This window comes from Cavia porcellus, unplaced genomic scaffold, assembly GCF_034190915.1.
Source record: "Cavia porcellus strain 051 isolate PalLab524CR breed Dunkin Hartley unplaced genomic scaffold, mCavPor4.1 scaffold_3, whole genome shotgun sequence".
Classification (NCBI taxonomy): Eukaryota; Metazoa; Chordata; class Mammalia; order Rodentia; family Caviidae; genus Cavia; species Cavia porcellus.
The window spans coordinates 95,916,846-95,932,629 of record NW_026947486.1 but is presented as its reverse complement, the minus strand read 5'-3'; the positions used below and the strand labels follow the sequence as shown (position 1 = coordinate 95,932,629).

At 42.6% G+C, this 15,784-nt stretch overlaps 1 protein-coding gene across 5 annotated transcripts in view; it reads left to right on the top strand.

Moving 5' to 3' along the window:
* Window positions 1-15,089, top strand: part of Hs6st2 (heparan sulfate 6-O-sulfotransferase 2) — a 283,885-nt gene extending 268,796 nt beyond the window's left edge. For all 5 annotated transcript variants that reach the window (XM_063246433.1, XM_063246434.1, XM_063246435.1 and 2 more), the window contains one exon: window positions 11,993-15,089. In XM_063246433.1, coding sequence (XP_063102503.1) covers window positions 11,993-12,881 — 889 coding nt within the window. In that variant the 3' untranslated portion in view covers window positions 12,882-15,089. The remainder of the gene's footprint in view (window positions 1-11,992) is intronic.
* Window positions 15,090-15,784: the final 695 nt, after the last annotated feature.

Below are 15,784 nucleotides of genomic sequence, written 5' to 3'. Positions count from 1 at the left end.
CCACATCTGTGGAACAGTAAGCCTGGGCTAAGATGGCTGCCAGCCGCACCCCTACTCAGGCCCCAGTGTCTCTGAAGTGTTCAGATCCCATTGCTAATGCTGTGTAAGGGGCTCTCAAAACCTGCTGGTCAGACCCTCATTCACATCCTGGCCTATCCAGCTGCCTCCTACTTCACATTTCCTGCTCCCACTGGGCCTGTCATGCTCCTGGCTGGGGCTCCTGAGGCTATGTGCATGTCCAAGTGAGAGTGGGTAACCTGTGGGCCAGGGCATGCAAGCCAGGGACCCAGACACACCGGTTAATGCAGCTACAAAGACCAAACTGGGCATCCAGTAAGGCAGGGACAAACGTCAAACAAAGGTGAAGGTAGATTCTAAGCAGCTCTATTTTAGGAAGGTTGAATGACACCCTTTTGTTGAATATCCTTATCTGTGTTACAATAAGATAAATAATAGTAAGAAATATTTGTTGAGTGCTATGTTTCAGGCACATTTTTAAGGACCTTTTCTATAGTGCCTCTTTCTAAAGATCCCTGACTTTTCCCACATTCTACATGGGAAAACAGAAGCACGGAGAGGTTAAGGTATTTGTCCAATATGACACAGCTACTAACAACCAGAGCTGGGATTTGAACCCAGGCATTGTGGCTCTAGAAGACCATTATCAACAGAAATACAAAGCAAGTCATATAAGTAAGTTTAAATTTCCTGGTGCCTATGCTGAAAAATGAAAAGATACAGATGGAATTAATTTGAATAATATTTCATTTAACAGTATAGCCCAAACATTATCATTTGAACATATAATCAGTGCAGATAATTAATAATTAGCTATTATTTTATCTCTATATTTTGGAAATCTTAGTATGCTTAAAACCATTTACAGAACTTCTCAGAGATAATAGTGGGGGAAGAGAACTGAAAATAATCAAGATATGATTGAATGTGCTGATTTCTGTAAGCAAATGTAAATATTATGTACAGCATGTGTATACCAATTTACAAAATGCACTTCTCAGTGGAGACCGGCCACGTTTCAAGTACTCACTAGCTACGCACAGCTGGTGGCCCTGTGCTGGACAGCGCAGGTCTAGAATACACGCCCCCTTCCTTGCCTGAACAGCACCTGAAATGAAGACCTTAGCATTGATTGAGAAGGCTGTGTAAGAAAGTGGCTGACACCTATTCACTCATGGCATGTGTTACTGTTCTCTCTGTTGGGCTGTTTGCTTATGTCATAATGCCCCTGCTTGCACCACCATGGCTGCGCACACCTGATCAGATCTTTCCTGTCCTTGAGGCCTTGTCAGATCCCACCTGATCCTCTTCCAGGAAGCCTTCCTTGGTGACCATAACAGGAGGAAAACTCCTCCCGGACTCATTTTGTACTTGCCCTCTAGGTGGCGCTGTTAACGATTAACTACTGCGTATTCTGCCTTTACCTTTTTTCCTTCCCTTACCCAAGTAAATTCTTCCTTTGAAAGTAGGTGCCCATTTACACATGGCTTCCTCACCATGCCTACAGCTCTACTGATGGTCACTTCTAGGTCACTGAAATTCGATTCATTGATCAGGAATCCATTTGGCAGTTGTTTTCAACCAGAGGCCAAGGTTCTCACCCCCAGGGCTGAGGAGACACTATGCCCTCCCTTCTCGCAACCGCCCATTTCCTAATTGAACATCCCAAAAGTATGTGTTTTATTCCTCTTTAGTGGTGACCTGGATCACAGAGTGTTTCATAGCCAATAAAAAGGCAGAAGCAATGGGTTTCGGAGTCTAGAGATACTAGGAAGTTGGGTGTGATGGCTCACGCCCATAATCCCAGCTAGGATCACAAGGGTCAGTCCTGGAAAACTAGCAAGACCTCGTGTGTGTGTGTGTGTGTGTGTGTGTGTGTGTGTGTGTGTGAGAGAGAGAGAGAGAGAGAGAGAGAGAGAGAGAGAGAGAGAGAGAGAGACAGAGAGAGAGAGAGAAAGAAAGAAAGTTATCCAAGGAGCAAGAGAACAAGACATTAATCATGGCAGCCAGTGGGGGCACTTAAAAATTTCCCTGGGATTTGGAGCTCACTATTCCTCACCCTGTCACCCCAGTTCTACTCCTGTTTCAGTGCTAGAGAAATGAAGACAACCAAGCCCTATCCCTGCTTACTCCAGAGGATAGCAGTCTGACAGGGGATGTCACATAGGAGGGAGGAGTCCCCGGAGAGGAAGTCTAAAAGCCCAAGTTTGTTAATCAGTGACAAAACAGATTTCAATGTGACTTGGACAGATGACATCCCTTCCTCGGATCAGGCTGACTCATCTACACACTGAAGGGAGTTTTGTCTAAAAGTTCTTTTCACCTCAAAAGCACCCTAAGTATTAATGAACTGAGATGCACGAAGTAAGTTTGGAATGCAAAAAATGTGGGAAGAGAAGTGTAAGCTGCCAAACTTCATGATGCTAAACTGTGAGTAGATTCTGGGTAAAGGTTGGTGAATACGGGTCATAAAGTTTGGAATTTCACATCTTGTTAAAGAACCCAGAGTTTTCATTGTTTGCAGAAGCCCTTAGATTTGTGTACTTTGAAACCTACTGGCCTTTGGGAAAGAGGGGAGTGAGTTCTTTTACAAAGAAGTACATATCACCATGACTGCTTATGTGAAGAACTCCACCTTGAATTTGAATTTAGAAGAATTAGAAGACTTTTTTTCTGGAAAGAAAAATCCCCATCACTTTCCTGATTTAGACCATGTGTGCTTACTTAAGTATTCCCACAGCACACAGGTAGGTGAACTTTCAGCTAACCAGAGGAAGAAAAAATAAATTCATTAAGATGTTAGTTGTGTGTCTGGGCATGGTGGCATACATCCCGTGATTCCAGCACTCTGGGAGGCTGAGGCAGGAGGATGGCAAGTCTTGAGTCCAGCCTGGGCAGTTTAGCAACTTGGTAAGACTCTTCCTCAAAATTTGCAAAAATTAACACAGGTTGAGATTGTAGCTCAGTGTGAAGGTGCTGAGTTCAATTCCCCAGGACTGCAAAAGAAAGAAAGAAAGAAAGAAAGAAAGAAAGAAAGAAAGAAAGAAAGAAAGAAAGAAAGAAAGAAAGAAAGAAAGAAAAAGTTGGCTTCTATACACAGAAAGTTCCTTTGAGTGAGGTTTAAGGAATGGCAGAAGGCCTCAGTGAGGCAAACCACGTGCAGTCATACATCACTCAAAAATGGGGAGATGTTTTGAGACCTGTGCACTAGCTGATACGTTGAGCAGACTTCATAGCGTACCTGCAGAAACCTACATGGTGTAGCCTCCTACACACCTAGGCTATCTTGTAATCTATGGGAGCATTGTATGTATGTCTCATACTTGACAGAGAGGCAGCATGTGACTGTAGCTTGTTTGGTGAGTGCAAGCCCATCAGCCTGTGCGAGTTGCTTTTCTGTCCAGTAGGTGACCTGCCTGGAATAGTTATACCTTCCTCAGGAGACGAATCAGTCCCTTGAACAAACCAGTAAAATCCTGGTGGTCCTGTAGGTCAGTGGGTTACCAAGGAGTAGCTCTGCTCTCCATATCTCCTGAATTTTCCAGGGAAACTGAGTCACAAACTCATGGCATTAACGTAAAGAGTAAAGGAGAGATTCAGTGTCTGGATTATTCAGGTCTTTCCAGTGTTAAGAAGACAGAAGATTCATGATTGTAACTGCTTCACGGCGCCTATCGTCTACAGATGTGTAGCTCACCCTTCTCACTGAAGCATGACCGCTAGGCCACCAGACTGTTGTGTCAAATGTACTAAAAACCACACCTCTAAGTGAATGTCCACCTGCTTCAAAGTAGTCCTCTCGAGAAGCCCCCCACTTATTTTCTGAAGCTGCTGTCACTGCCGATCACAACATTAATGGAACTCCTCTGGGGACTGCCAGCGTGTGAGTCCTGCAAGAAAATCAATTAAAATAGGCGCTCCAGGGCTGGAGGGATCCAGTCCCATTAAAGGCACTTTTGCCTTTGATTCAGTTGACTATGCTTTTATTCAATCTGTGCTCATGTATTAATGTTGTTTGATCAGAAAGCATCCTCCTTGTTTTGGTCAGGTTATTTAGATGCTGTTAACAGGGAGGTCTGCACATTTGCTTTAGACGTTATTAGCTGAGGGCAGAGACCAGACTTTCAGCACTAATGACAGTATCATACATAACCCCCCTATCTGCAGCTTACTTAGGGCCACCAACTACACTTCTTATTTTTCTACTACTCATCATTACTCCAAGAACAAGATATATGTGCAAAGGCTGAACTTTAAAAAGCATACAAACTAAGCGACAGGTATAAGAAAATGTTTACTCCTATTGATTTTGGGTTAGGAATTTGTTTCCTTTCTTAAATTAACTTTTTATTGATCACTCCTATGACCTTAACCACTGTGAGACGGCTGGCCTTCTTCCATCGAAAAGAAATGGTTTTGATATTTATTTCCCCTTCGAGTAGTGCAGGGAAAGCCTGATCATGGCCTTTCGTGAACCAGCGGGCTCAAAGGAAAGTAAATATTTACAGCACAGTGCTCAGAACTTGGCTTAGGCTAAGTTCCTTGGACTTGCCTTAACCAGGCAGGGATCCCCTGTGCTTCTTGTGGGAGGCTCGCTTGGTTTGGATGCCTGTAAAATCTCTGAGAGACTTCTGATCTCTGAAGCACATGCCTGTACAGTGGTTCTCAGCTGGTGCATGCTTATAATCCCAGCACTTGGGAGGGCTGAGGTGGGAGGATCACAGCAAATTTGAGGCCAACTTGGGCTACGTAATAAGTTCAAGGCCAGCCTGGACCACATGGTGAGATCCTGTCTCAAAAACAAAATATAACAAAACAAAACAAAGAAACCCCACAAAAAACAAAAACAGTGGTTCTCAAGCTTGTGTGTGTGTGCGTTTGTGTGTATCTGTGCTCATGCATAACAATTTTTTTTTCTTTTTTCTTCTTTCTTTTTATCGATACCGGGGATCGAACTCACGACCGCCTGCTTGCAAGGCAGGTGCTTATGGCGCTGAGCTAAATCCCCAGCCCCCCTGCATAACAATTTTTAACAGGGTTTGCTAAAAACATAGTGTGCCAAGTCCCCTAGTGCCTGAGTTTCTTATTCGATAGGTGGAGCCAGGAATGTGCATTTCTAGCAAGTTCCTCAGCGATGTTCCTGCAGCTGGTTCTGGAACCACACTTTGAAACCATTCTTTAATTTGTTCTTACAGCCAGAAGTCCTGGGTTTGTGACACAGATTTTGGACCTCATTCAAATCACCTCCCTTTGCATCTCAGTTTCTTCATCCTCATAACGGAAATGATATCTGATTCATAAGACTGTTGCGAATTAGTGGTGAAATGCCAGGCACGAAGTGCCCCCAGCTCCTTGCTGTGCAGTCGCTGTGAGGTGGTCGGTTGTTTTCCCTTTCAGCGAGTTAGTGAATGCTTTTGTGCCTGGTTGAATGTGTCATCCTGAGTAATTAACAGACATGAAAATGAGAGTCTACTAAAAATACACGCCATCAGCCCAAAAATACTCCTTGAAGTTAGATTGATTCTGAAGGGCTATTGGCAACTCGCAACTTGTTGGTAAATCCTTCCCTCTCTCTCGGGGCTATGATTTCCTCACCTCTAAAATGCTGGGTTGGACCTTGATCTGTGTGCAAGGATGATTTGCTGTCTCGGGGATTTCTTCTTTCTCTGACAAGATTTCTGTGATTTAGAACTCAGGCACTGCTTTCCCAAAGTTTGTTAAAGTAAGGATGAAAAATATGGTTCTCATATTTATTCATTTACTTATTTAATTTTTTGTATTTTAAAGAGAGAAAACAATAAAAACAATGATACAGCATTCCAAAACAAAATAGCAGGAGGACAACAGTGGTTAATGCATTGTGTATTTGTATCTTCAAAGTAGTTGCTCATATCACAAGATATATAAACTTCTCAGCCTTTTAATCTGGGCTGCTGCACAGAAAGGCATAACAGCTAAAAAATAACTGGGTCTCTATAAAATGTTCCATTACAGAAATAATATAGTACATCTGTTATTTTATAGTGACATCTAGTGGCTTTTTCTTATCAAAGAATTAGATATGCATTTTTCTATTGCCCATCCTAAACTCTCTGTGTTCTTTTGATAATCGTTTATTAATTCCTTACTATATGCTAGACAAGGGACCACGGCAAGAGAAGCTTCTATTGATAAACGATGCAAACCCTCCCAAAGCTGAAAGACCAGTGGAAAAGGTGTAAAAATCATTAGACACCAATAACATATTATGATAAACTTTACAATAGAATACCAAGGTATTAGGTGCAGAGAAGGGGGAGTTTATTTCACCCAGGAAAGTAGAGGGAAGCTTTTTGGAGGAGACAATGATTTAGTAGTGTTTTGAAGTACTTGGCCAGGTTAGCTATGAAGAACAAAGAGAGTCTGCTCTACAGAGGTGGCCTAGACTTGAATAGCTGTGAAGCAAGTTCACTGTGCACTAGTCGACAACTTATGTGAGCTCCACGAGAGACACACATGTGCCCCAAGGTACATGAAGAGAATATAGTGTTTACAGATAGGCAGCAAGGGAGAAAAGCAGCCTAGTATGCACTAGGAGATGCTCCCCTAAGGTTCAGGAAAGTATCTGAGGTATAGAGGCCCAGCTGTGCAGAGCCCACAGCCAAGGATTCCTAAAGGCAGCCTGGGCAATGTGCCTTGCTGGGAAAAGCTTTGAAGGACACTGTGCCCCTTGGGAAGACAGAAATAAAACCTAGGCTGTCCTGGGAAGTTGCTGTCTAACTCCAGATTTTAAACACCCCCTCTCAAATTCTGACATTCCTGAAGAACAGGGCTAAGGCCCAGGTTGTATCAAGCAATTCCTCCCTCTCCCTGGAGACTGAATTCCTAGCACATTCTACAATCATCCTTAATAGCTGCCAGCAAGAAAGGTGGGAAAACTGGGTCACCCAAGGCCACCTAGAAAACCACTCTGCAATACAAGGCGGCAAAGCTTTCACTGTGTTGTACCCATGTAGGCATCAGGGGCATACAGATGCGCTGAGCAATCAGTCGTTAAATTAACCCAGGCACCTGATGGAGAGATCTGACTTCCATTTTAAATGTGAAACCTAGTTATTTTAATGAGGTGGCACATTTGGTCACAAGATAATCTCGTCCAATTACTACTAACTCAAATGGCCTCCCCATGATTTTCCTGGGGTTTCACCTGCTGTGCTCATTTAAAATTAAATCAGTCAATTCCACAGCACTCTTCAGGTTTATGTCAACCTGAGGGGAGATTTGTAGCAGCTACCATGGATCTGCTCTTGGCTGCATATTATTCCATGGTGATCAATGCCAGGATGCAGGAAGTGCCAATCAGACAAGAAGGCATAGTGAAGATATTGGGGGGCTACAATCAGAATCCAAATGCACTTCCACAGATCATACTTCCTTTAACCAGGGAGAATTGGCAGAGCCACAAATAACCTGCATCAATCCAGGACGGTGTAGACTGGGTTTCAGAATTCCATATAAAGCGAAAGAATGACACCGTTTCCTCTACTACATGTCAGTGGTGTAGCGTGGGTGCCCAAGAGGTCCATGGAATGTGAGGCCACATGAAGATGAATGGTGTCGAGATGGGGCAGATGACAGGCTGTCCCTGCTTGTCTTATTTGTCTGATCCTACCTGGAAGGCCACGTTCCAAGAATGTGGATGTCTATGGAGGCGAACAACAGGAAGCGAGGAACCTTAAAGCAGCATACAGAATGGTTGAAAGTCGTAGTTAGCATAACGAAGAAAGCCTGGGGATACAGCAGTACTGTCCTCGGAGTTTCAAAGCCACACAAGTAGAGTAAAAAACAAATCCCTACCTAAGGCCTTGTGGCCTGGAGCTACCAGATTCTGCTGCTCACTCTTGATCTTTCTCTTAAGTCCGGCCTCCTCTCAGAGAGTCCCTCCAGCTCTCCAATTGGATGAGTCACAGGGACCACAAACCCTCCTCCAGAAGCCTTGGAGCCATCCTGGGCTTCACTGTCCTCTGTTTATTTTGTCACTAAATCTGGTTTCTTCTTCCTCCTACATATTTCACTAGGCTGCCCCATCTCCTCTTTTGCCTTGTCTTCTGCAGTAGCCGCTAAATGTCCCTAATTCCACCACCACACATTGTACATAAGGATCTTTCCTCATTGTGCTGCTCCTCTGCCTAAAACCCTTTAAAAGCCTTCTTTTTTTGCCTGATTAGTGCATTTAAAATTTCATTTTTAATTGATATGTGCTATGTCATTGTACAAATTTATGAGGCATGGTACAATAATTTGATGGATGTATATAAATTCTTTAAGGTGCCCTGTGAGGTCTTGCATAATCAGACCCTTAACCATGTGTCCCTCTTCAGCTCTTCAAGGGATTCTTAATGCCATTATCTCCCATATTTACAATGGGCTGGCTGGTGCCTCAGTGCCTTTGCTCATGCCGCTCTTTTTGCCTCATACTCTTTTCTTTCTTTTAGCCTGCAAAAAAAAAAAAAAAAAAACTACCTAAAGCCCTTCCCTATCTTTAGGCTAGGGCTGAGGCATAAGACCTGTATGAGGGAATTTCCTCACCCTCTGAACATCCTCCAGTCATTGCTCATACATTCCATTGTGCCACTTCCCTTAGCTTGCCACATCTTAGCCCTCCTCAGCCCCAGCAGGCACATTAGATGCTGAGGAACAGCAAGTCTTAAACAGCACCACTCTGGACTAACCTGAAAGAGTATGCCTGTGTCTGTGTCTGGTGTCCCTGAATGCGCCTGTGCTGCCATCACATTGGGCTTGCACATCGTGTATTGTGGTGCTATTTCCTTGCGAGCCTCTACCTTCAGAGTAAAGAGCAGCCTGGGCCCTATATCCAAAGAAACCTCAAGGTGTTACCCTTACCTGCTTTCCCACTCCAGGCCACCCATGTCATTCCGAAGGCCCCGAGCGCTGCAGACCTTCCCCTCCCTTCATTCATCCTTCCTCCACCCACCAGCTCATGTTTCCCAGCAGCATCAAGGACCCTTGATGAGGTCACCTGGGCCCCTGGGACTATTTTCCTTAGAAGAAAGTGGCTGTTTAACTCATGGAATCTCTAGAGATATTGTCACCTGAGTCGAGGTAGCCGTCCTCACCCAGGCAGTGTGTGTGTGTGTGTGTGTGTGTGTGTGTGTGTGTGTGACTGAGAATGTCCATATTGAGCTGTTGTAGTCACCTATGGCCACTTGGCAGCCTTAAGGTTGAAAGTGACCCCTAAGGGTCACATACATCCCTACCATGAGAAGCTGTCCTGTGTTGCGTCTCTCTTTCCACTCCTACTTTTGGTATTCATTCATTTATTCAGAGCATATTTATCAAACCTTGAGTACCTTCAGTATGAAGCCTGGCTATACCAGTACTCGTGTGTAAGTCTGATGTTCATAAAACATTGTGATCCTATCCTAGCAAGTGGATAGGGTCTGTCTGGTCTAAAAGGCAAGGATGAGTGTTTAGGAGAGGGAACCTCGGACTTGCACTGCAGCACTCTAAGCTGTACCAGAAGAGGTCACTATAGGCTTAAACCAGGAAAATAAATTCGGGCAGGAGAGCCACAGCTGAGCATGAAGGAGACTCCATTAAGGACGCCTTCCATTACAGTGCATGCCGGAAAACCTGGTTAAAACGTTAATCCAGATGGGTCACTGACCTAGATAAATTTCTTTTTCCCAAATAATTAGACTAATTACCGCTACACCGTTTCCTCAGGCCTCGCAGAAATGCTTGATAAATATATGCAGAATGAATGAATGAATGAATGAATGATGAATAAAAGAATGAATGATACCAAAAGTATGAGTAGGAGGAGGGAGCCTGTGCATACAGTAGCTATCTTCCTTAGTGAAAGGTACAGGAAAACAAACGCTGCTACTCTTTAGCAAGGCTTCTTCACACAGATGAATTTTAGTAACATCAGAAAGGTGAAGTTCTAGAAGTACAGAGATAAACGAGGTGCTCTTGGCCCCCTCATCCTGTCTCCCACATTCTTCTGTGCTCAATGTTTGTTCCCAAAAATGTGTAAAGGTTTTTTTTTTTTTTTTGTTTAATCACCTTCCTGTTATTTTTTGCAATGCACTCGGGTGATGACCCAGATTTTTTTATGTGGACACATGCCCCCATCCCTCTCCTTCCTCTTCCCCAGCACAGTTCATTGAACAAGTGGTTAAAGGAGACTGCAAGATTCTGCAGTGTGCTAGGCAAAGGTGTGAACTGGAACGAATGGGAAGAGGGTTGTAGAAATATAGAGCAAAGTCCTTGTTTTAGAAAGTAGTTTAAGTGCAAATGCAAACAATTGTAACTCAGTATGGAAAGTGGTTTAGCAAAGACGAAGTATGGAAGCACTATTGCAACACAGGAAAGAATGACCACAGCAGCAGGGGAAGGGATTTTTCTCAAAGGAGAGGTGGGACTTGGACTGAGCCTTGAAGGGTCAGTAGAATTTTCCAATCGAAGAAGGAAGTCTACGCCAGGTAGAAGAAATGCCATGCGGTGGGTAGAGGCATAGAAGATAGATGCCAGGAGGCTTCAGATGTTTCAAACCCAAAAATTGAAAGACATGTTCCACAGTGGGCATTCCGCCAGCCGGGAGGCTGAGAGAGTTCTCTCTGGCTCCTTGCATACATATTAGATAGAGAACCAGCCCCAGCCCCTCCAGGGGGGATGGATAAAGTTCACAAAAGCTGAAGCCTTCCCCCAGTTTTCCTTTAAGAAAGTAATGCCAACATTCAGTGTTTGCTGCTGTTTTCCTTTCACGATATACACTTCAGTGACCTCATTCATCATCTTTTGCCCCGGAATTAAAATTCATTTCTCATGGAAAGCACAACCAGAGCGTCTTTTGTTCTCATAGAGCATCCAGGATCATAGACCTTTGACATTCCTGGAGTATGGTGTGTGTGCGTGTGTACACTTGGTATGTATGGCTGTGAGTATGTCACTCTGTGGCTTGAATATCTGCAAGTTATTTGAGTAAAGAACTTTATTTGCAGATCAAAAGGAAAGATAAGCATACATCAAAGTCTCCACTTTTGCTGGCATCTATACGTTGTCCTTTTAGTGGGTAAAGAAAAGGGATATTTTGGAGCCAATAGACTTAACTTTCCTCTCCTGGGAATATTGCTGTAGCAGCAAAGATTCAGACTAAGGTAGTTGTCTTCAGACATACCATTGGCAGCTACCATGTCTGTTTCACTCTGTGACTAACCACAGTGTTTATTTCTGGAAGCCCTGGGTGGCTCTGCAAATCTCTGCATTCCATTTCCATAACTTATGAGCTGAGCGTTATCATGCTAGACACTCCTTCAGTGCAATTTTGGATTTTTAGTATGATTTTCAGATTAGAATGGAGACTGGGAAATGCTTGTGTGTATTTCACAAGAAGGATTAGAATTCGAGCTCATTTACCCATTTCATGTCAATAAATTGTTGGCTTTCATGGAGTCTCCATTTCATGATCAGTTAATGGGGGTTTAAGGTAAAGAATGTGAAATAAAATGGCTGCCTTCTGAGCCACTGATATCACTGGGAGGATTTTGCCATTGGCTGGAGAAGGGGCAAAAAAAGGGGGAGAAGAAAATAGGAGTGAACTCAGTGGCATAAGTGCCTGCCTTGCAAGCAGACAGTCATGAGTTCGATCCCCGGTACCGATAAAAAAATAAAATAAAGAAAATAGGACTGAAGTATGACAAGGCCATTGTCTTGAGTCCATAACTGTTTTGTATTTACCTATTTTAGCTACAGTGTCAGCAAGTTGGGTGGGGGACTGATCTATCTGGTCAAGCTAGTGGAATTTAGAAGGGGAACTGTAGTACAGCTTACATGACAAATGCCACCAGACCCTTGTCATTCCCTCTTTGCCTTTTTTGCTGGCCAGTGAGCATCACACATGTCATGCACCTCCTGGCCTCCAGGCTGTCACCCACATCTCTGACTCTTGGTTCCTGTGCTTTATTCATAGGAACTTCCACTACATCACCATTCTCCGAGACCCAGTGTCCCGGTACTTGAGTGAGTGGAGACATGTGCAGCGCGGGGCGACCTGGAAAGCATCCCTGCACGTCTGTGATGGAAGGCCCCCAACCTCCGAAGAGCTGCCCAGCTGCTATACTGGCGATGACTGGTCTGGATGCCCCTTGAAAGAGTTCATGGACTGCCCCTATAATCTGGCCAACAACCGCCAGGTGCGCATGCTCTCTGATCTGACCCTGGTAGGCTGCTACAACCTCTCTGTCATGCCGGAAAAGCAGAGAAACAAGGTCCTTCTGGAAAGTGCCAAGTCCAACCTGAAGCACATGGCTTTCTTCGGCCTCACTGAGTTTCAGCGGAAGACCCAATATCTGTTTGAGAAGACCTTCAACATGAACTTTATCTCGCCCTTTACCCAATACAATACCACTAGAGCCTCTAGTGTAGAGATCAATGAGGATATCCAAAAGCGTATTGAGAGACTGAATTTTCTGGATATGGAGTTGTACAGCTATGCAAAAGACCTGTTTTTGCAGAGGTATCAGTTTATGAGGCAGAAAGAGCATCAGGAGGCCAGGCGGAAGCGTCAGGAGCAACGCAAGTTTCTGAAGGGAAGGTTCCTCCAGACCCATTTCCAGAGCCAGAGCCAGAGCCAGAGCCAGAATCCGAGTCAGAATCAGAGTCAGAACCCAAATCCCAATGCAAATCAGAGCCTGACTCAGAATCTGATTCAAAATCTGACTCAGAACTCGAGTCAGAATTTGAGCCAGAAGGAGAACCGGTCAAACCAGAAACAGAGCCCAGGCCACAAGCAGAATGATAGCAGCAGCGGCAGCAGTGGCACCAATGACTACATAGGCAGCGTAGAGAAATGGCGTTAAGGGGCCCTGAGAGGCCATGCTCACATCTCCCAAAGCGCCACCCCAAACACAGCCTATCTTAAAAGATAAAAATATCCCAACACATCCTGCTTCCTTAATTTTGGAAGTTAAAAAACAGTTTAGATGTTGCCTTTACGGTTGCCTTTCAATGACATGTTATACCGTGTGTGGGTGAAACAAATCTCCATATGTAATTAAATTGTCTTTTTTTGGGGGGTAGGCTATTTATGAAATCCAAAAGCCAAACCAGACTCACCAGAAATTACTGTTTAGATATTTTAAGAAGTTCTTAAATTAGGAATGGAGACAGAATGAAAATATAAAATGTGACCACTTAGCTTATGGCTAAGAGGCGGACTTTAAAAGATGTTCCATACACTGTTTAAACTCAATCTTGGAAGCAAACTTTTCCTTCCTGGCTTAATATAGCGTAAACATCAAATAACATGCAAAACCTTTTATTTTCTTCTGATTTTCACAAGGGATCTATTTGAACACAATACCAATTGATAATGCATTTTATCTAACTATAGACAATAAGGAATTCCTCCCTTCAATGTGGGTGATTTTATGTAAAAATATTTGCCTTTAAAGTAGAACAGGGCTCATATCTTGTAATTTAAGAGATCTTTAAAATTTTAAGCTTTTTCTACCTTTTACTGTTTAAAGGTTTTAAACAGGGTCTAACTTATACTAAACAAAGCCTATTTTTTTCCAAATGAAATACCAATGTTAAGATCTAATTTTCAGATGCTTTCTGGGCACTGTAATTTCAACAGTTCTGGAATCTTTTAGGCGCTGCTTCTCATTCACTTTAAGGTTTCTCCGAGTTGTGCTCATTCCAAATGAACCCGTGTATAGAATCTTCATCATCTAAATGGTGTGTTGCTGAATTTGTTGTGATATATAATCCTGGATTAAAGTCAGGACTTTCTTTCTCTAGAATTGTCTCACCAATGTTTGTGCAGTGAGGTCCCTATCAAGCCACTTTTGAACAGGATAATGTGTCTACAATATTGCTAAAGTTCTTCTCGATCAGGTAGAATCAAACCTGAATGTGAACTGTTATTTACGTTTTGTACATCTTTATTGTAATGTTTCCAGTTCGGCTAGCTATTTCTGGCCCACTGGTTCTTCTGTGTGTGTGTGTTGAAAAATTTGTAGACAATAATGAGTGCAGAAATAAAGAACTAGAACAAGTCCTGGGATGGCCAGCGTTCTTCAGTAACACTAAAAGCTTTCTTGATACTTTGGGGGTTAAACCTTCTGTAAGGTTTTTGTTTATGAAATAATAAAAATAGCATTCTTCAGTGAAGTATCAGAAAATATACTTTGAGGAGTGTAAATTGATAGCGTAAGTCTACATAAAAATACTTTTATGATATCAATTATGAGTTGAGTCCAGTCAACGAAGTGGTTCCCATGGTATATAGATTATCCTACACTTTCAAAAGGACTTACACTACCCCCCAACACCAATCAGCCAAAGTAACTGGAAATGACATTTACATTTTAAGAAGTGACATGTTTAAAACTGTGACTGCAAAGTCATATCTTGTACAATCTGCTCACATGCATGATCTGGTTTCATCAGTAATAATATGGCCACAAGCTGAAGAAGAAGCTGAGTATTGGGGTGTAAAATGGATTTTCTTAACTCTGAACCTGTATCAGTATGTCTAGCTTTTGTTTTGTCTGATAGTATTGCAGTCCTGGGAATTCTGAGACCTAAAAACCTGGAAAGAAATAAAACACACACACACACACACACACACACACACACACACACACACACACACGCCTTGAAGTCAAAGTGTTTTAAAGTGAAACTATTTTGTGTACATTGTGTTTTTAAAAGATTCTGTAGATCACTATGGTATTTCATTTTGTTATTTCTAATTGAAAATGTTTCCTCTTAAAACTGACAGATAGTGTTGGAAAGCAGGATGAGGCCTGAGCCAGTGGAAAAACTTTGTTACCGAAAAAAAATATCTGTGTTATTGCTGTGGTGTGCATGGTTTGCAGAGATTAAGTGCATTTTCTCTGTCTATACTGACTATTGTACATAGGGGTGTTCTCAGTATACATTTTTGTCACCATCGTGTAAATCCTATGATTTCAACTGTAAACATCTGTCCAATGGTGTAGCTTTACAGATCATTCACTGATTTTGTGTAATTTAACAATAAATATGAAATAAAGTTTAAATTACAGGCTATGAGTCATTTTATGATTTCAAACTTGGTTGCTACTAGATACTCTCACATCACAGGCCAGGTAAGAGAATGAAGAGTCTCGTGCTAATCCCCCACATTAAAATGGCTTTAATTTGGGGTGCTTCCTTCTGGGAGCCTGGGTTTTGAGTCAAAGAAAATTGTCCATAAAAGACAAGGTTAGCTGTGCAAATGAAATATGCACAGGATTTAATTTAAAAGTTATTAAAGTAGATGCTTTCATATTTAAGAACATGCAGAATGGAAGTATAGCACTCTCAGTTTCCTGTGTGTCCCTTCTGTTGACCATGTAGCAGTTAAAGTAAACCTGAACATTTTGGAATTTACAGTCCCGAGCACAATTTGTTATACTTATGTTCTGTGTGTGCACTTTTTCCAAGCTCTTGTGATTAGGGCCATGTATGGGGCTGGTTTGTGTTTGCTTATTTCCAAAGAGACTTGAGAGAGACAGACAGGAGAGAGAGACAGAGAGAGAGACAGAGACAGAGACATTGTAATTCAGCAGGGCCAATGTATGTAAAACCTAAAAGTGTACCTTGATTTACTATAATTGTCTTATGCATTTTACATGGTTTTTTTTTTTTTTTTTTGGCCTGTTACTCTTCCTCCTCACTTGTCCTCACTAGAAATTAAACTAAACAAACAAAAAGTGGATGATTTGTAGAAAAC